We start from the raw sequence: 22,819 nt of genomic DNA, 5'->3' as shown, positions 1-22,819 counted from the left end.
AAAAAGGCATGGATCAATATTGAACAGCCAGGTTTTTCGTACATTTATGATTAAATATTTGGCAAACTCTGTAGCCTACATAGACCTTTGCATGTGTATCACAAACGAAGACATTAAAAAAAAGGATCACAACGGCGATTGGGCACCTTCTAACTACAGTAACCTTTATGGCCATAACACAAGGTCCTCAGAGCTCGCAAAGAGATTACATCAGGGAACAATACCAGGAACAAAAAAAGAAGAGAAAGCGATGGGAAGACAACATGAAATAAAATGGCTTTCTTAATTTCTTTACTAATATTTTTATTAAATTTTATAAATTTTTACTATTTGAGCTATGAATGGACCTTAATTTTAATAACATAGCTGTATAACATTTAGCTCTTGAGCTATAACCTTGAGGGATTAGGAGCACGACCTGGCCTAAATTGTGCCGATAAGCCAAAAACCCAAAATATCAAATATCAATTTTCATCCAATCTAGTTGCATTTATTTGAGGTAAAAACTTGTTAACAAATTAAACGTTTCCTTTTTCTATTTACAATTAAAAAAAAAAAAGCTACAACAACATGCTTCTGAAGATACACAGTAATAAAATGTAGGGCCTAGCTAGTTAATTATCTTTCTCAATCATTACTCTTGAATAAGAAGACAAAAGCATGGTTTAATAATTTACTCTATTGACAGTTTGCGTGTGTGCTTTGTGTGCTAAAACATTTGAAATACAGTAGCCAAAGAGTAGTAAAGAAAAGCCGTCACTAATACAAGTGTATTACATAAATGGATGGCGATGCGCTTGCACTCCGGAGATTTTCGAGCTCAAATCGCAGTTAAAACTGGACATTTTTAGAACGTTCTTGAATCCACCAAATTTAATGGCAGGGAACTAAAAGCGGATGGACGTTGTGCTGGCCACATGATACCCTCTTTTACCGTCTGGCATAGCGATAGATAAGCTTTACTTCATCTTTCCACACAGATCGCAAAGTCTGAACGAGGTATTTTTTTTTGTTACTTGTATATTCTGACCATGGCTAAAACCAGGCATTCATCTCATTTCCTTGGGCTGATCAAAAGTATTCTCACGACTGAAGGAAGCCATATTATATAACTTCGTTTTCTATTGCTTACTTGTAATTCAAATACAGATTACATATATTAGTGGTGGAAAAGGAGAGGGCGCCAGACAGAACTTGCGTTTGGCACCCTCGGTAAGCAACTGTATACACATTTTTCCTCTCTCTCGTTCTCTCTCTCGCTCTCTCTTTCTCTCTCTCTCTCTCTCTCTCTCTCAGGAGACTTTTTGTATTCCTCGACTGTCAAAAGGCTGATGACCTGGTCTACGGTTACAGGCCGTGCAGCCCACAACTCAGTACACGTTCTGTGTCACACACTCACCTTTATTAATTGTCGTTTTTTTTTAGTTTTTACGTAAGACTAATGCGGACACATTTTGAAGCAAGTCAACCGTGCAGGAATGTTCGGATGACAGACGGGCTATTTTCGACCCGCGGGCCAACTCCTGTGTACACACCTAAAAAAAAGTCGGTTGAGGCGAATTGTCAGGATGGAGTGATAAATACTTTGAGAGACCGGGATGAGACAGGAAAGACTTATGTCTTGATGGCTGTCTGCTCCTAACAGAACACAACTTTATCTATTTATAAAAGTATAATTTAAGAGTTTTTTCATAACACTGCGAGGACAAGAGAATGCTTAAAAAAGGTCTATTTTTGATTGCGACTTGTTAATATAGATCTAGTTGTTGGTTGCTGTGAGATCATTGGACGTTCGCCGTTCAGTGTGTGTGACTAATTCAAAACGAACTGAAATCTTTTCTAGTTTTGTTTAGTTTAAAATCCTGTTTTTACTTTCTTAGCGTTACCCAAGCGACGTATTCTGTTTATTTTTTATTTCACTAAAAAAAAACACGCTTAAAACTTGTTGAATCTTGTACTGACTCTAACCACCGCTAAATTGACGTTAGTCAAATAATTATTGAATGCAAAGGAAACACATTTAACCAATAAATGATTATTATGTAAAAAAATAATAATAAAAAATAAAACACGCATGCTCGCTCAACCAAGCATATAATTATATACTAAAGACCTAAACAATCTTTAATTGTGAAAAAAAAAATCACCCACAAGAAAAGATAATTTGTTTTAAAAACAACAACCCACAACGTATCTAATGGAATCTTAAGGGTGCATATGTTGCAGGATTTCCTATTTTGCCGGTAACAACTATACTCCTAGATATATGTTAGCAGTTTACAGGGATAATACAATGAAGAGATTGGGGAGACAAGGGGAATATTTCTAGTATTACATTTCAAAATTCATTGCCTTTTTTTCTTCCTTATGTATGCTCAAATCCTTGACACTCTCTTGTCACGTCTTTTATGGTCAGTGGTCATCTTAAGGATGCTAAGCAAGAAAAGTGTTGATTTCACACCACTCCATGCAGACACTAGCTCAATTTTTTGTTTACAAATGGTCCTCAAACAGTCACTTATTCAAAATATTGGATCTCAAAACTCAACTGTTGTAGGACGTAGTTAACTCTAGACTTGCTTTCCACTTGACTTCATAGCCCCTTACTAACACAAGAAAGATGTAGTTCTTCAAGACCAGTCAGCAATAATCAAGAAAAGATCAATAAAGTTGGTTCGCATTTCTGGAACCATCCGTCGTGCTTATGGCATTGGGCTGGAGTTTCTAGAGTAATTAGCTCCCTTGAGGGTCTCATAGGCCTCTATGTCTAATATTTTCGCTTTGGATAGTGCAGTCTTCCTATTGAACATTGTGGACTTTTAATAGGATATTGAAAGCAGAGTCTTCAAACGTTTGTGCCTATTATTATCATTAGGAATAAATACTTATCAAATATTTGTTTTGATTTGATATTACAAGCCAAAATTCAGAGAAAACAAAATGTACTATTTAGTTTGTGAAGAAGAAATACAAATTATGCTTTTTTTTTAGTGCAAAGTAAGTAAAGTGTATTTTCAGGACCTTGTGCTGCATGGTTCAAAAAACTTAAAGCTGTTTTGGACCTGGACCAAGAAATCGTGAATTTGATAATGAAATCTAGCGTCTTCACCTTTACCACTTTCACCTATCCCTTAGTCTGTTGAACTGTTGGGGTACCACACATGATCTGGCAACCGTCTATATGCATTGCTCTCTGTCTTTTGCATTGGATAGAATCTCTTTCATTGACAGGCCCGTCCATTCTTTAATCTTGCCTTACTATCGCTTTGAGGACCCTTTGCGTTTTTTGACAGTGACTAGCAGGTCATCGTGGGACCCCATTACTATTGTGATTCTGTTTCTATTTTCTTCGTTTGTCATTCGGTCTTTAAAGGTCATTATGAACTTTTTCCAGAAGTGTCGAGTGGCCAAATAGTAGTTTGGACTTCACTTCCTTGTCGAAAATTTGTGAAATGCACTACCCAATAGAGGCATTGACTCTGTCGGTTGATCAAGAGACTAATTCTTCTATAATCGTTTTACAAAGCAGCAATAGCATAGCTAACATTTGCTGACTGATTTGCATTCAGCATGCTTCATTGATAACTACACTGAAAAATGATCTACCACCTAAGGACGGCCTTTTGAATATGCAAACTAGGCAGCCGCCTAAGGCCTGCGATTGGTGATGGCCTCGCACACGACTCAGAAATTAGCCATATATTTTTTTTCGGCTAGGGTCTCCAATTACCTAAGACCGGCTCTATTATCCACATAAAATGGTGCAAATTTTTTTTCTTGTTTAGGGGAGCCATATACATTTCGAACAAAGACATTGTAAGATTCAACACCGCCAAAAAGAAAAAGTCGTCAAAACCAATGAAAACGAGCAACATCGACTTCAATTTACACTGTGGACAGACGTTCCGAAGGGTCAGACTTGGCACGCGGGCCGTGGCATTACTGGCTTGTAGTTATAGCCACTCATCTTAAATGTATGTGTCCAACGGAATAGCAGTATTTGTAAAACACATTGATTAAAAACATTATAATTTTTTTTCCTCCAAAAGAAACAAGCATATTTTTTTTTTTTTGAATTAGGTTAAGTTTAAGCCAAGAAATTGTCTAAAATGTATCCGAGAATGCACTCTAACCAGGGCGATCTCAGGCCAAATATAACAAAGAGTGCATAGTTGGACAGGGAGCAATTCGTTTCAATTCCTTCGTGAGCGTTTTAATAACTATAAGCTATAACGTTTTTTATCTGCAAGAATGGAAATAGAATAGGCCTATGTTGTCATACTAGACACTTGGGATGATTTATATTTCATAAATTTACATTAAAAAAAAATATTTTCATGTATAGGCACGCGAAAAAAGATCGCAGCAAACAAGACTGTACTTTAATACAACTCAAGTTTATGGACACATCGGTGTAATACTGACACTATAGTTTTATGAAGGCGTTTATGTGCCTTAAAATATGCAATGTAAACAAAAGGGATGACCAAATGAGGGGCACGCGTAGGTGTCGAGGGGAGTTAGCATAAAATTAATTTTCCAGACAAGGAATTTACTCTATTTTTTACCCGATGGTGGAAATTTCTAGGATACATTTTAAGCACAGTAATATAACATCAGGCCTCATTATATGTAGCATAATAGAATAAGAAAAGAAAGAGAGGGATGTATAGAATTGGGATATGGGGATATAAGGGAAACTAAAGAAGAAAAATAAACATAAGAACATTTTTTAAAAAGGAAGATTGGGTGGTAATTCATAATGAATGAATATACAGGGCCGCCTTAGATAGATTTAACCGATTGCTCCAAATTGGGCAGGGGCCACTCAATTTACATTAAGCGTATCAGTAGACCTTCATCAACAGATGTCTGAGAAATATCCTAAAAATACACTGGTACAACAAAGTAGAAAACACCAAACTGTGGGAGATGAGTGGGCAGAAAAATATAGAGGTGCAGATATTAGAGAGGAAGTGGAGCTATGTTGGTCACATCCTGAGAAAAGATACCAGTAACAGAGCTAGGCAGGCCTTAGAGTAGAACCCCCAAGGGAACAGGACGTAGAGGAAAACCAAAAAGAACATGGCGACGCAGTATTCTAGAGGAAGCCGAGAGGATTGGAACGAGCAAGGAAAACATTAAAAAACTAGCAAGAGACTAGCAGGAGAGTGGCCGTGGAGAGTGGCCGTGGAGAGTGGCCGTGGAGAGTGGCCGTGGAGAGTGTCGTGTTTTTTTTTAAGGAGGCCCTATGTTCCATGAGGAACTAGCAAGAGACTAGCAGGAGAGTGTCGTGTTTTTTTACGGAGGCCCTATGTTCCATGAGGAACTAGCAAGACACCGTGGAGAGTGGAATGTTTTGTTTTTTTTACGGAGGCCATATGCTCCATGAGGAACTCAAAGGAAAGATGATGATGATGATGATGATATTAGTATCAGTCATGGCTCTTGTCACAGGCTTTTAAAGATGTCTGGTTAGATAAAGGATTGACATATTTAGTGAATAGACGTAAGTTTCATTAACCCACTGGCACCTGTTGCGTTTGACCTTCTGCCTCTGCATATTGACTGAAGTGGTGGTATAAGCTGAATTAGTCCCCGTTATAGGTCGCACTAAATTGAAAACAAACAATATATAACTATACAATCTACTGTAATTATAAGTAACGCACTAGAAAGGGGGGGGGGTAGCATGTCGGCCCGAGGAGGCGTGAGTCAGGAGCTCGAGCTCAGGTCGTTCACTTTTCTTTTTTGGTAAATGCTTTTAAAAACAAATTACGGTAAAAATCCAACCAGATATCCCTCCCACCCCCATTTTCTTAACTAGTCCAGACAAGTGATAGGATCATAGCGTATTAAGAAAGCTAAAAAGCATGAAGTAGCGCTAAACAAAAAACAATTGGTAAAAATATTCATCGCAAAGATGTATTGTTGTTGGTCTAGATCTATTACTAATTGAATGACATGACTGGTTCAAACTAATTGATACGATTACGCTTCGTATATGTTTTTTTTAAAAGTATTTTAAACTGTTTTTTTCTTATTTAATAAGCTGATATAACTAACGCTGGTGCAATTTTGTAAAATGTATTTCTCCCACTTCAATTCTGAATCAAGTTAAAACTTTGCACAATTATTCATTGTCCCTAACACCACATTAATCAATCTAAACCAGTTATTTTACCAATTAGTCGTAATTAATTAATAATATAGATATGAGTAACCATACTAGCCAAAGGAATAAAAGCATTGTGTTTAGAATTAGGTTGTCACCTAAAAATTTGAATCTAACAATATATAACTATAAAACCTTTTCATAAGTCTTTCATCAAATGGCTCGAGCCTTCCTCAAACCTCCTTGAGTACATATACCAATCACTTTGCCAGGGAAGTGCTTATGGAGAATAGAAGGTTTCAGAGTTATCTATTGCTAGATTTAAACTTTTAAGCACAACCTATTTCTCTCTACAAAGTACAATGGTACTAATTTAACTTGTACCGCCACACCTGTCAAGTACAATTTCTTTCCCTTGTTCAATATCTTCAATATCAAACAAAATAACTGAATTAACAAAACATTGGTTATTTTTTTTAATCGAATTTTGTTTTGTCAAGTAAAAGAAATATAATTTCAGTTTGATCCGAGATTGGGTGTGGGAGAAATAATGTGTAGAAACTTTTTACCAAACAGAATGAGAGTTTATATAAGCTTTATAAAAAGAAAGGGTTTCACGGCAAAATTAACAATAACCTGGGAACAAATCAACGGGCTTATCCGGTGGGTAATGCTTGTATTACATAAAGGCTCGTACAAAATGTTAAACTGTTATATATTGTATAATTCATTAAAAGATAAAGTAGCAGAGAGGCTAGGTAGAGGCTGACGAACGAGAAGATGAAATGTAGTTATGAAATATTGCAAGATAGCATTTTAAACTGATGACGTCAATAGCGATATGTGTAGCTTCTAAAAAAAAGAAGTTCATTATACTTACAATTTACCTCGAAGTAAACTTCTCTTAAAGCAATGCATACATATATATATAATATAATATAACTATAAATTTAATGCTCAATTTTTAAGCATATTCATAGAAGTTAAATGGTTTCTGTTTAAGTGCCTATATTCCAACTGATCCTATTTGTATATGCCAGTATGCTAGTTGTTAGATTTCTATTACAGTCCAAGGACTGGGTCTTCAAACATTTTTATTGTTGGAGTCTGCTTACATTACAAGGGCTGGATCTGTAGACATTCAATGGGTTGGGGTCTGCACATATTCTAAAACATAATTCTCGGGTCACAATGGGAAACTATTTTTAGCTTATTTTATCAGTGAATTTCACATTCGGTGTATCGGTCTCTGTTTAAAGTAGGTACTACTATTGTATATAAGAGAAATATGATTTAAAAACAAGGGAGACCTGAGTTTCAATACTAGAAATCTATCCAGAGTGTCTACAGCTTGAGAAGCTAAAGATATAAGATCAAACAAATTTGTTTTAAACGAACAAGTAGTTATGGTATGCTCTAGATTGGTTACTAACAAAAATGAAATCAGTGTTAACAATATATGAAAATAACTTACATGTTTTCAAGAGCTAGACACCGGTTTAGTTCCTATGAAGATTTTATGTCGTAGAGAGCTGTCGGAGTCCTATATCTATTTCAATGCATTGTTTCTTTTTTCTCATTCTCCTGGCTAGCAGAATGGCGTTGGCGGTGTACAGGAAAGGGTTAAAGGCAGAGTTGGCTGGCAACAGAAAGACAGTGGCAACGACGTACATCTCACCCGGGACTGGGTATCCAGAGCGCGCGGCCAGGCCCATCACTGTAATGGGGAACCAGCAGAGGCAGTCGGTTATGATCACCAAGGCCAGGCGCTTGGCAATGATTGTGTCCTGTCGGAGTCTCAGCTCCGACACTTGCGGTACATTCTGGAGCCGGACGGACAGGTAGATCAGAAGCTGCCCGACGGCTACAAGTATAAAAACCACCATATTGAAAACTATCAATATCGCGAAGGCATACTCGTATCCTGGAAATACAGACCTGGTGATGGGCAAAGGAACGCCTACAGCTTTTTGCGTGTAGAGCTGCCAGTCTTGAAATGGGGGCAGCAGAGGAATCGAAGCCATGACTATGCCGATGACCCAAACGATGACGCACGCCAGCGCAGCTGACTTAGCGTTGAAGTGAAGGTGCGAATTTAGCGGGAACGCTATGGCCAAGAGTCGGTCTATGGTGACCAGCAGAATGAAAAGAGCCGACGTTTCGCTGGAGAGGAGACACAGAAATCCAGCCGCTTGGCAAGGGGCGCTGCTTTTCCATTCCGTTTCGTTCAACTGATAGCGGTCTCGGTACTTAGCGTCCGCTGCGCCTATGATGACCAAGTAGATTCCCATAAGGAGATCTGACGTGCTTAGGCACGTGATAATGATCCGAAAACTTTCCTTCAGACCCCTGTCTATAAAAATTCTGTAGATGATAACACTAAGGTTCCCTGTTAAAGTCAGGATAGCCATGATCCAAAGCGCTGCTCTGAGTAACAGTGTTCGCAAAATATCCGAACACGAAGATATTTCGTCAAAAGGAGCATCGCACATCGTGTGCTGCACAGAAGGTGGTTTAACAGAATCGCAGCACAGGCGATAATTATCCGTGTAAATAGCTCTTAGAGTATGCTGGAAATGAAATATTTTATCCGAGAAAATCAAAACATCATTTCCTCTCAGGTAAATCTGTTTGAGGGCGACAAGGTTCCTGAAGGCATTTTCTTCAATAACTTTAATATTCATGTATTCCAAAATTAAACATTCCAAGTCTGATGCCCCTTGAAAGCAATCATCTTCCAATCTAAATTTGATGTTGTACGATAAGTCGAGTCTGGAAAGTTCTTTGGTATTTAACAAGAAGGCGTAGTTTTTGTTGTGAAGTTTATTGCTGGACAGATCTAGTGTTTTCAGGACGGGGCAGTTTTTAAACGTATCGTTGCCGAGATTCTCAATTTGGTTATGACTGGCATCTAGTATGCGAAGGTTAGAAAAACGCAAGAAGTCGTCCGAGATGTGCTTGACCCCGCTGTGAGATACGTTGAGATAGATAAGGCTGTAGTAGGCGATGCCGCTGAACTGGAGATGCTCTAAATCGGTGTAGTTGCGTAGCTCCAGCGAGCGCACTGGCAGTGGCGTGGAGGAGTTGAAGACAGGCGGGGAGGAGCAGATAAACTCGTACCTCTTGCACTGACAGTTGTGAGGACAAGTGATGCTGTTGAAGACGCACAGCGTTTCGTCGTCGTGGTACGGGCAGTGATAGTGACCATCGCACAGGTGATCCTCGTGGACGCAGACAGACGAGTGCTTGCATTTATATAAGCCTTTGCAAAGTTTCTCGCACCTGACCGAATCCTCGTCCTCGCCGTAAGGACAATCTCGGATGTGGTTACACCATAGATAGACAGGGATACAGTAGCCCTTGTAGCACTGCGCGTGAGTATCTGGACAACTGTCATTCTTGGAGATTTTCTTAATCTCAAACTTCCCGTAGCCGTCAGGGTATATGATTCCAGGAGGGGGTTTGGTTTTAAAATAGTTTTCTTTGAATTCGGACTCCAGAGCTTGAATGCCTTTGAGATCTCGAATGGGGCAGTCTATCTCTGAATCGTTAATCCACTTCTGGGGTAGGCAAGCAATCAAGGGACAAAGGGTGCTTCCCGAAAAGCATTCGGTGCAGTCCTCCTCATCTGAAGCATCGCGACAGTCTTCTAGCCCATCACAGACCCTTGACGTGCTTAGATACATGCCATCCGTACAAATGGACACGCTTGACCCTAAAATCTCTTTGTCAGGAATCCTACAGCCTGTTTCGTCGGAGGAATCTGGGCAGTCCTCTATCCCGTCGCAAACAAACGAATACGGAAGTGGCCCGGTCCCACCGCAAAGAAATATGGAGTCGTTTTTGTCGACGGGTTTGCACTGTGACTCGTCGCTGTGGTCGAAGCACTGCTCAACCCCGTCGCACTTCTGTTCGTAGGAAATATACTCACCACTTTGACACTTGAACACCTCAATCTTGTGGGTCCAGGTCAAATGTCGATTATCTAGAGCGCTGTCAGATATCTTTGTGTTTTCTTCTTCGCTTATTGTTTTCTCGCAAATGAAGGAAATGTTCTCCATGACAGCCCCACACTCAGTGGAGTAGAAATAATCCGAATGAAACAATGTGCACCTGGCCCATGCTTCGTATCTGTATTCACTTGGCAGATAAAAGGCGGTACTTCCGTCCGTCCACTGCCACATGCGCTTGTACACCTGTTTTACCTGCTGCATGCGCATGCGCCTAAGTCCCAGAAACGTCGTCGACTCATCCATCTCTTTGTACTTCCGGAAGTACTTTAAAAAGTTGCTCTCCTCGACCGTGTTGATAGTGACAAGGTGAGCTCCCAGGTTCCGCTCGCAGAGCTCTTCCGCTTTCGTCCATGATATGTTGACCTGGTTGGGTATCAACTGGTAGCAATGACCTTTGTACACGTATCCCCCAGGGCATTCTTTTTGTATGTACGAGCAATCCACCTCGTCCTCCTCCCCAACACAATCCTTATAATAGTCGCAGCGAATAGCTTCCGGCAAGGCGGTGATACCCGAGCAGTCGAGAGAATTGTTTGAAAACATCGGAATGAAGTTGTTCTTGCTGACGGCGAGGTAGGAGATGTTGAACCCTATCCCAGACTTCAGACTGTCAGAGTGGAACTTAACCGTGCATTTGTTACTAGGCAACACGACCGGACGTCGAAATTCAAAATCAGAGAAATTCAAGGTTTTGGGAAACTGAGTCGTGTTGTGATGCTCGGGATAAATCTCAATCTTATCCCCTTCTTTCAGAAGTATCCTTTCAGCTTTCAGAAGTATGAACTTCCCTTCTGGGACGGAGATTTTCCATTCACATTCTAATTCATTGGGATAATTCAGACCATTGTTCATCCCCGGGGAAGAGATGTAGCCGTGATCCTCCTTAAAGCTGACGTAGTCGGAAGAACTGCATGTTTTATACGGAATCTTCCGGCAAGGAACAATCTCCACAACGTAATTCATCTTGTCAACGCACTGCTTATTGTCCAACAGTCTCAACATCAGCTTTACTTTGTTGTATTCGACAAACACGTCTGTGGGCGCCTTAATGCCGCAAAAGTGGCCCAGCCTGTAGGAAGTTTTGAGGTCAGGGCGTTTCTTGTCCGGGATTTCCACGTTGACATCCAAAGACTCGACGCATTCACCGAAAGCCTCGTTACGCAGAAGGCTCAGACCGGGTACGTTGAATTTCAGAAAGTTGAGAAGTATATGGTCACTCTTGGAGACGGTGACATCTATGACGTGAACGCAGTTGGTGATGCAGCAAGTTTCAACTGTGACGTTGAGAACAGTGACCTGTTTTACATTAAAATAGGACACGTTGTTACAGGCAGCCTTGTTCTCTATTACGACCGACGCGTTCACTCTGGTAGCGTTAAATGGAGGGATAGTTTCCGAATGGAAAGGCTTCTTTGCTTCATACATGAAACGGGTCATTCCGAAGCACTCGTAGCTCCCATCTTCACGAGCTTTCACGGATGCGTTCTGTATGGGCTGCAGTGACCTGCCGTTCGATTCTTCGGACTCGTCAAATACCAAAGTCCCATAAGACTTGTGCGTCATGCGAGGAGTCCGGTTAATGATATGGGCTCGCGCCGTGCTCTTCGGGTGATAGCCATTTTTCTTCTTTGGTATCGTAGATTGCGCCGTAGATTTCTTGTGCAGCACGTGATAAATATTGACGTCATCATCGGGAGTCCTAACATCTACTTCCGTTGGAAGCTTTTCTCCATTATATGATTCATCATTCACAAGTTTATGTTCCAATACTTCTGAATCCTTCAACGAAACAGCATCAATGGGACATAGATGCAATATTGCTGTGATGATGCACATACATGATACATCAGAAATCCTCATTTTCTGATGAAATGGATACGTCTTTGCGTTGTTTAACTCATCCTGTTTAACTGACTGGACTAAACTTCCTGTTCAACTGATTGGGCTAAACATCCTGTTTAACTCATTAGGCTAAATATCTTGCCACGTTTTCATGAGATAACCAACAAGAGTCTCCATATATTTAATTAGTCAGTTATATTATGCGTACCTAGATAAGATACAAAAATGCATTAGTCACATCTAAAACATATAACTAACAAATGTTACATACTATAAAACTTCTCACGCAACTGAGCCAAGTATATATTCCAAGTAGTACGTGATCTGAGGGACTACATAAGCCAGGTAAAGCACTACTTTAGAACTAGTCCAATCGATTTCCAACGTGATCAACTATTTTAAATCATGGACATGCGTAGATCCTAATCAGTTTTCCCTTTATAAGTCAACGTTGTAAAATATATTCTAAGATTGGAAAAGTTTTTGCAAGTTTTAAAGCAACTTTTTCTATCTTCATTACCTTAGTGTTATTTATTGTCAATCAGATAATTGACCATTAATTATGAAACTTTTTGTAGGTAGGTAGTATCATTTTTTGTTCCACTTGTATAAGTGCTCATATTTTAAGGGTGCGAGGTGACCGAGAGGTTAGTATCTTGGCATTCGTAGTGTGGATCACGAGTGGAAATCCAAGTGGCGGCAAAGAATTGAAAATTTAGGGATCCATATGTCATTCCAACCTTAATGGTTTGGGAAATCAAACATGGTTGTGCGCTGTGCTGGTTACATGACATCCTACTTAACTGCCGGCCATAAACGCATGAACTTCTGACCCATCGACCTCAAGTCCTGAACATTTTGTATGAACATATATGGTAACGAATAATTTTTTCTTAGTCACAAATCTCTAGTTTCTGAGCAAATGTAGGTCAAGTAGTCGCCCCCCCCCATCTCCATAAAGAATAAAACTAAAGAATATAAAGACAGGAATAAATTCAGAAAATTAAGCTACAGCAAAACCAAGCACTTTCAAAAGTTTAATAAGACTTATTAATATTTGATTAATACAGCTCAAAGCAAGATATGAGACAGGTGAGAGAAAAGTCAGGTATAAAAGTCAGGTATAAAAGCCTTGTCTCGTGTCATTTTACACAGTCATTGATATGTATCTATTAGGTATTGCGTCTTTTTAAATCTATATAAATATACAAACACTATCTGGGACAACGCGTTGTTTCTACCACAAGCGAGCATTGGGAATCAACTGGGTCACATGATCTGTTTCAAATAAGGCTACAATGAATAACCTGGATAGGTGAGAAAGGACAGCTAGTTCGAGTCCTGGGGAGAGCAGGATTATTTAAATCAGGATGATTCAAAGGTCAAGGTGAATGTGAGTCTAAACAATGTATACCTGCAGCTTGACTTTCGTTTACACGGAACGTAATATAGTAAATCGATAATATATTCGGATAAAGGAAAATAGATATTGTTGAACTAAATAGATATATAGGGAACGGAGAGAGAGAGAGAGAGAGAGAGAAAGGGGAAAAACAGAATGTTTGTTAGTAAAAATGTTTGTTTGTAAAAATGTTTTATATGTTTCGAATGTTCCTTCAGGGCGACGGGAGATAGCAGCTAAGAGCAGGGTATGAACTCGGGACCATCGAGGAAGTCCGAACGACAGTCAAGCGCGCATACGGCACGACCAGGCAGCACTCCTGGAATGACAGACAGAGACAGAGAGAGACAGACAGACAGAGAGAAGAAGAAGAAAAAGAAATAGAAAATTTAAGGGGTGCATAGATATTTTCATTTACATAGAAAACAACAACAACGTATTTCGTTCTGGTCACATGACATTCTCGTCCACTTTCAACAACAGAAACATCATTTCGTATCTTGTTTGCTAGGTTGCAAAGAGGAATGTCAAAATACATCGTTCTTCCTGAACCATTACAAGACGTGTCTGTTTGAGGGGAGACAGGTTTTGATCTCTAGTCATTCACATCACGTTCATTTGTTTTTCTACTTAAACAGAAAACGTAAGAATTACGGTTGGCCGCACCTCCCCCCCCCTTTCTAATTTATCGTCAACAAAACAAACTAATCATGGGTGAAGGAAAACTACAGCTTTTTGCATTACAAAGAAAAATTCCTATTTTATATTTAACTACTAGACTAGTCATGTTTTATTTGTCATTGAAAACTAAAGAGAAAAAAAACTAATGGTCAGCATGAGGATCAATCCCACGACATTCTCTATATTAGCACAAAGCTCTAAAATCTACCAATCCGGTCATACTTCAAAAGGTCAAACTTATATATAGAACTATATCTATAAATCTATACTATAAAGCACAAAGTAAGGCGTATGTATGTATGTCCCGCATAGAAATCAAAACCGTTTGACCAATCTTGATAAAACTTGGCATAAATGTTCCTTAGATCATGGCTGAGACTGTGGTTTAGGTTTAATGGTCTCTCCTACAACCGGAGGGCTCTAAAAATAGAAGTACTTAATTGTATCTCTATGAAAAATCGAAACTTTTTAACAAATGGGGTAAACCCGTTTTCACACTCTACTTTTATTTCCGTGGCAAAAAAAAAAAAAAATAATTGTGAAAGGAACATTCTCCAAGTTTGACAAAGATCTAAAATCAATCCATTAGATCAGTAATACCCAAACTAAGGTCCGCAGGCAGCGGGTCATATCCAGATAGTAAATGACGAGGAAAGTAATATGGCCGCCAATTTTATTAATTATTTTTTTTTACAATTATACACATAATGTAAAAAAGTAATTTTCATGAGCTCATTAATGAAATGATCTTACTGAAATGTTAATAAAATGTGTTTTCACGCAGCACAATTTTATGTGAGACATTTCAGCTTAATGGGATAATGAAAATTGGCCCAAACGTTTTTCTTTGTGTTTTTTCTCTTTTATTTAAGTTTGACTATGAAAAAAAATGTGAACTTAATTGTAAGACTTTAAAAAGAAAAACTAACATCATTTGTACATAATCATTAAAGTCATTCTAACCACAGACTTGATATCCAACAATTGGATTAACAAACCATTCTTCCCTTAAAGTTTTAATGGTTTCCGATGTATAACAAAAATGTTAGCGTTGCATTCAGTTGTTACATTATTTAGGTAACTTTTGTGTGGCTGCCTGGTCGTGTGGTATGCACAATAGACGTTCGATAATCCAAGGTTCGAACCCTACCTGCCGCTATCCCCCACCACCCTGAGGAAAATTAGGGCTAGGATAAAACTATCATCAATCCTGGTTATTAATATTTGTTTGTTTTTGTTTTTATAACTTGGCTTTGTAAAAGTCAAAATTGTTATCTTGTCAATTTTTTAAAATTAATCCCGAAAAATAAAAACCTTCTATCTGCTAAATGAACAATTGAGTTTGAGAGTTTCCCATCCCTCCCAAAACGAATCAGCTTGAATTGTCTATCTCCATTTTCTTTTTCTTCGCGACAGGAATACAAAGGGAGGCGGTTTATTAACAATTCTTAAACAAGTAACGCCCTTTCTTCATTTTATATTTACTAATGATTGAATCTAACATTGACAATTAAAGACACGTGCAATGGGGAGCATGTATGATTGAGATATAACTATTTATTGTTCACACAAAGTATGTACATACGGGCCCCCAACATCCACACTCGCCTGGATCGTGACCAATCGCCATAGGAGGCCTGAACACTGATCTGCAACGTCACAACCTGTGGGCAGTTTAGACCAATAGCTCGTTGCCAAGTCAGAGCCAGTCAGAGGTCTGTACGACGTGGCAACGAGCTGTTAGTCTCCATTGCCCACAGGTTGCGACGTCGCTGGCTAGTGTTGAGGGCTTCTATAACGACTGGCCTCGCTTAGATCAGCATCAAGATTCAAGATTTCTTAGTAAGAACAATAAATGCATTTCAGTATTTAAGATATCAAATTCTAGTAATTCAAATATCTTGTTCTCCATTCTCTATTCTCAAACATTCAATGAACTACACTACTACAGTATTGAACCAAGTAACATAAAAACAACAACAAACACAGTAAACAAATTTCTTTTTACCGAAGCTGTTATATTTTTGTAAGAGCGATTACTTCGCTCTTAATAACTAATTCATAACTTATTACAATAAATTAAAAAAACAGGGAAAAAACAAACACTTTTAGCCTTAGCCCGCCTTATCTCCCCTCCAAGTAGATGAAAATCCACTTTGCACTCAAGTATAAATCCACCCAGAGTATTGAATATTCTAGTTCGTCGATATAGAATCAGACTTACAAACAGAAGACTGTAGTCTAGACTATGATAATGACTGAGGATATTACATATGCGATTATAGTTCGGTGATAGAGTATTGATTTATGTATTGAAAAATTTTATAAGTATTAAATAGATATAGATATTCTCAGACATTGATTCTAGCAGTCGCGCTTTGAATTTCTACACAAGACGGCGCCAAATGTTCTTAAGCGTCCATTGTTGTTACCTCTTTCCTGAAAACATTCGGGATTTCCCACTGGCGTGTTTTCCAAATAGAAGTAAATTTAATTTTACGAAGACTATTAATTTAAAAAATAATAAAGATCAAACAACTTAGAATTTTTTTTTCTTAAAATTTCAAGGAAAAGCTTTAAATCCGTTTTCGAGATCCGTGTCCACCCAGCTAGAGGCTACAGGACCACTCCAAGTTCCACCCATGAATTTGCAAGCTAACAAGAGGAATTGTACTATACTAACCTACATCGTTCAGGAACATAAAAGAAGAACCAGGTCTATTTCAAGACAAGTATGTTCTAAAAGTCACTGTACTTATGTGGATTATGATGGTTTGCTTATAATATACAATTGAACTCTTTTAGGGTCACTCCTCAGCGACATAGCCGTAGGTAGAAAGTACCAGTGTTACATAACAAGGATAATAATTAGCGCAAAAACAAAATACTAGTTAGATAATTTGATATCAATGATGTGTTACAAAAATGATTATTTGATGCACCTTTTGATTTGCGTAATAAATAAAGAAAAAAAAAAGAAACTAGAAACATGACTTAGTAGGAGACTCATTATTAAACAGAGTTAGCACAGCTAGTTTCCAAATTAGAGAAAGTGTCAAATGATTTTAAAATAGAACTTACATCACTGTCCTGGTGTCTCATCATGAAACATTTAAGAGGACGAAAGTGGCCTCATGGCCGCTGCGTCCGAGTCAAAAGACTTCTTTTTCCGTCGCAATTTCCTGGCCATCAGAATGGCGTTGGCGGTGTAGAGGAATGGGTTGAAGGCCGAGTTGGCAGGCAGAAGAAAGACTGTGGCCACCACGTTCATCTCCCCGGGCACGGGGAGCCCGGCCCTGGCTGCCATCCCCATCACAGTGATAGGGAACCAGCACAGGCAGTCTGTAAGCACGACGAGAATGAGTCGTTTGGCTATGGCGGTGTCTTGGCGAACCCTCACTTTGGAAGCTTTTGGGTAGGTCATCAGCCGAACGGATAAGTAGATCATCAGCTGACCCAGGCCTACCAAAATGAACACGACCAGGTTAAAAACGATGAAAATCGCAAAGGCGTAATCGTTTCCGGGGATTGACGACCTGGTTATGGGAAGTGGTACCCCCAAAGCGTTCTGTGAATAGAGCCGCCAGTGTTGAAATGGAGGCAACAAAGGAATTGAAGCCATACAAAAGCCTATGACCCAGACCAGACCACAAGCTTTCGCCGCCGATCTTCCGTTAAAATGGAAATGTTTATTCATTGGAAGCGCTATAGCCAGGAGTCTGTCCAGCGTCACCAGAAGTATGAATAGGGCAGATGTTTCGCTGGACAAAAGGCACAAAAATCCAGCCATTTGACAGAACACACTGTTCGTCCATTCCTTTTCGTACAGCTGATAATTTCCGCGGTAATGTGCGTCCGCAATGCCTATAATGACAAGGTAGACGCCCATGAGAAGGTCAGAGATACTGAGAGAGGTAATGATGATTCTAAAGCTTTGTTTCATCCCACGATCCACGACTATTCTGTAAAAGATAACGCCAGTGTTGCCAAAGACCGTCAGTATAGCCATGATCCACAACGCCGCTCTCAGAAGCAAGGTCCGCAAAATGTCCGCGCAAGATGATATTTCATCGTAGGGAGCTTTGCAGTTCGTGTACGTCACAGAGGCGGGCTTAATAAGATCACAACACAGTCGATAGTTGTCAGTGGCGATTTCTCTCAGGTTTAACTGTGAGTGGAAGATTGGATCGGACACATCCAAGAAAACGTTCCCTTGAAGGTCTATAGTTTTAAGCCCAGTAAGGTTGATAAACGCGTTTTTATTAATTTTTAGTATGTTCATAGAACGCAGAATCAAATCCTGCAGATTTGAGGCCCCGTGGAAGCAGTCAGCCTCCAGTTCGTTCTTTGTGTTGTAGGAAAGGTCAAGTCTGGAAAGTTCTCTTGTGTGTTGTAAAAATCCAAAAATGGCGTTATGGAATTTATTATTGGCCAGGATCAAAGTTTTCAATACCGGGCATGATTTAAAGGTCTCGTTGTTGAGAAATTCTATCTGATTGAAGCTGGCGTCAAGTATTCGAAGATTTAAGTAACGAAAGTTCTCCTCAAATATAAACTGAACGTTGGAGTGCGACACGTTGAGATATATTAGGCTATAGGTGGCTATTCCGTTGAGCTGTAGGTTGGGCAGGATGGCATTAAAGAGACGCAGGTAGCGAAGAGGTTGAAGAGTGGAGGAGTTGAAGACGGGCACTGCAGTGCAGGTGTATTCCATCCTTTTACACTCGCAGTGTTCGGGGCAGGTGATGTTTCTGGCGCTGCACAGAAGTTCGTCATCGTGGTAAGGGCAGTGGTAGACATTGTCGCAGATGTTATCGTTGTGTACGCAAACACGAGAGTATTTGCACTTATACAATCCTTTACAAAGTTGTTTACAATTGGCCCAGTTCTCGTCTTCTCCGAACGGACAGTCGATCATACCGTTGCACCACATGTATAAGGGAATGCAATACCCATGAGTACATCTGAAATGAGTTTCAGGACATTTATCTCTTTTAGTTATGTTAAATTTTCCAAAACCGTCAGGATAGACAACACCTGGGGTATTGGGGTATTTAAACACATTCTCTTTAAATATTTCACCCGCTTCTCTACCTTTTAAATCACGAATGGGGCAGTCAATCTCAGAATCAGTGATCCAATGTTTTGGTAGGCACGCTATCATTGGGCATAGGTACATATCTCCGAAACATTCCGTGCAGTCCATCTCGTCCGAGCCATCGAGGCAATCCTCTCTGCCATCGCAGACCTTGTTTCGATCTAAAACCATACCGTCATTGCAGACAGACAACGATGCACCTAAACTACTTTTTGATGGAATTTTGCAGTGGTTCTCATCACTCTCATCCGGGCATCCGCTAACTCCGTCACACACGAAGGAATAAGGTAAAAGCGCGGAAGTTCCGCAGGTGAACATCGTGTGTTCGTTCTTCGCATAGTCACAGTTCATCTCATCGCTGTGATCGAAACAGTTATCCACCTTGTCACACCTCTGTTCTTCAAAGATCAACTCCTCACTTGTGCATTTGAACATAGGGAATGTTTCTTTATGGCGGTCTTTGCCTATGCTAATATTGGCCAGCATAACGTGCAGTGGTTCAATTTGCTTTTCGCAAATAAACGAGACATTGTCCATTTTCCTGCCGCATTCCGTAGAGTGAAAGTAATCCAAGTGGAGTAAAGAGCACCTTGACCAATCCTGGAATCGATATTCTTTGGGCAGGTAAAACGCCGTATGTCCATCAATCCACTGCCACATGCGTCGATATAGTTGACTGACCTGCTGCATACGCATTCTTCGTAGTCCCAAAAAGGACACGTCGAATTTTTTCCCCAAAAACGTCCTAAATTTGTTCACAAAATCTTCTACTTTCTCTATCTTTATAGTTAAAAGATGCGCATTAAACGTACGCTCGCAGTATTCTTGAGCCATGGTCCACGACATTCGGGACTTGTCTCTTACAGGATAGTAGCATGACTTCTCGAAGTAGACTCCACTGGGCCAACATTTGTCATCCTTATACTTGCAATTGATCTCATCTTCACCACCTGCGCATTCTTCATAAAAGTTGCATTTAGTTGTTCGGGGGATGACTGTTATGTTAGTACAGTTCATAGTGAAGTTGGAATACAGCTCTATGAAATTCTGTTTGTCAACTGCTTTGTAGGATATGTTAAATCCAGCTCCTGATTTTATACTGTCGGAATGAAATTCGACTGTGCAGTAATTACGTGGCAAAACAACAGGCCACCTAAAATGGAAACTAGTGGATCTTAATACGTTAGGAAATTCTAACCCGTGTCCTTCATCTATACGGATTTCAATGAAGTCTCCTTCTCCGAGTGGTTCATAAATGTCTACATCCAATAGTATTAGCTTTTCGTCGGGCACTTGAATGCTCCACTTACAGTCTAAATTGTTAGGATAATTCTGTTGCTTGTCTCTACCTGGTGATATAATGAATCCGCTCGTTTTCCCGAAGTGAACATATTCCGAAGCATTGCAAGACTTGTATTCCAGAACCTCACAAGGTATTATGTTTACCGCAAAGCTCATTTTGTCAATACACTGTTTATTGTCACGAAGCCGCAGCTTTAGCTTGACTTTGCTGTAGTCAATGAATATGGCCTTCGGCTCCTTCATCCCACAGAAGCTTCCCATCTTATGAGTAATAGATCTGTTGGGGGTATTCTTGTCCGGGACATCCACCTCGACGTCTAGTGACTCTGAGCACTCCTCGGAGGTCTCATTGACCAGCAGGTTCAAACCTGGGATGTTGAAGGAGGTGAAATTCAGAAGTATATGCTGGTTTTCTCTGACAGTGATTTCACTTGTGTGTAGACATTTCGTAATGCAGCAAGTTTCCACAGAAATGTTTAGAAAAGTTATTCTCGAGACGTGTATTAGCGATACGTTGTTGCACGACGCTCTGTGGTCAATACTTATAGAAACATTTGTCCTCGTTTCCTGAAGGGTTGGAATGGTTTTTGTGACAATTGATCTTTGGGCTTGATACATGAATGAAGTCATGCCTAGACATTGATAAGCTCCCCCTGGCTGAACTGTAATGGAGATGTAATCATTCTTTGTCAATGTTGGAGTGAATTCGTCGACATAGCGCCAAATTGAATCTTGAAAACTTCTATTATAGGAAAAGAGTGTTTCTTTGGGGGTCACTTGGTTTCCAGCAGGATTCCTCAATTTCAAATCATTTTCAACCAAATTGGGTCGCCGAGTGAAGCCTTCTGGCCTAGATGTAAGCCCCTTTTTTATTCTGTTTTGGTGGGCTTTGGGCGTATTGAGTGGGTTGTTCTGAAAATAAGTTTTCTCCAATCCTTGTGAGGAGTCTCCTGGTCCGAAGATTGAAATAACAATAAAAACCACGACGCTGATGTAACACCGCAATTGAAACATTTTAGTGGATAAGTCTTGCCTTTATAGAACGTGATGCCATTTTCCTTGATTGTCTTATTGGCTGTCTAGTCAAGTTTTGTGTAAGAATTAACGACTTCATCTAACACTGTTATCATGTTGTTTTTTTGTTTTCTTTTAAATAGATCGTTTATCGAATCCTATCAAACATGAAGGAAATATCTTTTTGCAGCTTGATAGCTTTGTAAAAAATCTAACAAAAGACCAAATCTTAGCTTCCACCATAAAAACACTACAAGTAAACAAGAGAACAACAACTAGAAATTGAGATAATCTATAATCATAGTGTGTCAATGTAAATCGCTCAGTTAATGATAGACTAAACGGTGAAGAGTTTGCACTGATTGGCTGTAAAGATTACGGATTCGCTTAGTGTTAGCTAAATGGCTGCATGTAGTTTTTAAATCAAGTAATTTTTTTTTATCAATGACTATAAATATTCGGGCGAATACACAATTCGGAACGTTGATGTTCGTGTGTGTTAGTTAAGACATGTGTTAAGACATGGGTTAAGACATGGGTTAGGCATGTTGAAATCTTTACCAGCATTCAAAAGTTTTCAGAAAAATGATATTATGTTATGTTTCTTAAGAGAGCATATGACTGCATGGTCGTGTGGTATGTGCTCTAAACCATCCGGGTTCGAACCCCGCCAGCCGCCATTCCATACAGTCCTGCGTAAGTTTTGGCTAGAATGTATTAATATTTCAACCTGAAGGAAGCATAAGAAAACAAACAACAAAGAATATTTACGTCAAAGACAAAGCACAACAGCCAAATTGTTGACCAATAATTTACGACGAGGAAGTGCGTACTTAGTGATACGTCACCAACATCTTAATCGTAAACTCCGTTTGAGTGAGGTTCAAATCCCCTTTTGCAAAAGACCTGGGCGGAAGCCCTGTTGTTGTTCTTAATGTCATCGTACAGGTCAAGAAGTTGTGACTTCCCAGACATGTCCAGAACGACTTCAAATCTGGAGCAATCGAAAAGAATATGTGGCACGAGGCGACAGAGTGTTACTGTGGCACGAGGGGTTTGCAAAGTAGTGATATCTGATACACCTGCAGCTTCTGGTGATTACCAATGATCATGGAGGTGTATCAATGATTAACCTCTTGCAAAGGGATTTATTAATTATAGAATATGTAAAATACCACAAACAGACAATATCTTACATAAAATTATATGTCTACATGGTTACGTGATTATCACTATTTCAATGAAATAATTCACGAGAAATTCTTAGACTTGCGCTGAGATGTAAATGCTTGAGATATGTTGGAATCTTTGCTCCAATCCATCATCACAGTCAAAACCTTCAGGGACTATTC

The 22,819-nt window shown here is 39.6% G+C and overlaps 1 protein-coding gene across 1 annotated transcript in view; it reads right to left on the bottom strand.

Moving 5' to 3' along the window:
- The window catches only part of LOC106079811 (uncharacterized), a 57,629-nt gene that overhangs the window by 21,863 nt on the left and 12,947 nt on the right, over positions 1-22,819 (bottom strand). The window contains exons 2-3 of the mRNA XM_056039351.1: positions 17,169-21,678; positions 7,590-12,060 (exon numbers count right to left, since the gene is read on the bottom strand). Coding sequence (XP_055895326.1) covers positions 7,633-12,060; positions 17,169-21,467 — 8,727 coding nt within the window. The 5' untranslated portion in view covers positions 21,468-21,678 and the 3' untranslated portion in view covers positions 7,590-7,632. The remainder of the gene's footprint in view (positions 1-7,589; positions 12,061-17,168; positions 21,679-22,819) is intronic.

This window comes from Biomphalaria glabrata, chromosome 8, assembly GCF_947242115.1.
Source record: "Biomphalaria glabrata chromosome 8, xgBioGlab47.1, whole genome shotgun sequence".
NCBI classification, from domain to species: domain Eukaryota; kingdom Metazoa; phylum Mollusca; class Gastropoda; family Planorbidae; genus Biomphalaria; species Biomphalaria glabrata.
Note: the sequence above shows the minus strand (reverse complement) of the source record. Positions and strands in the feature narration are given on the sequence as shown.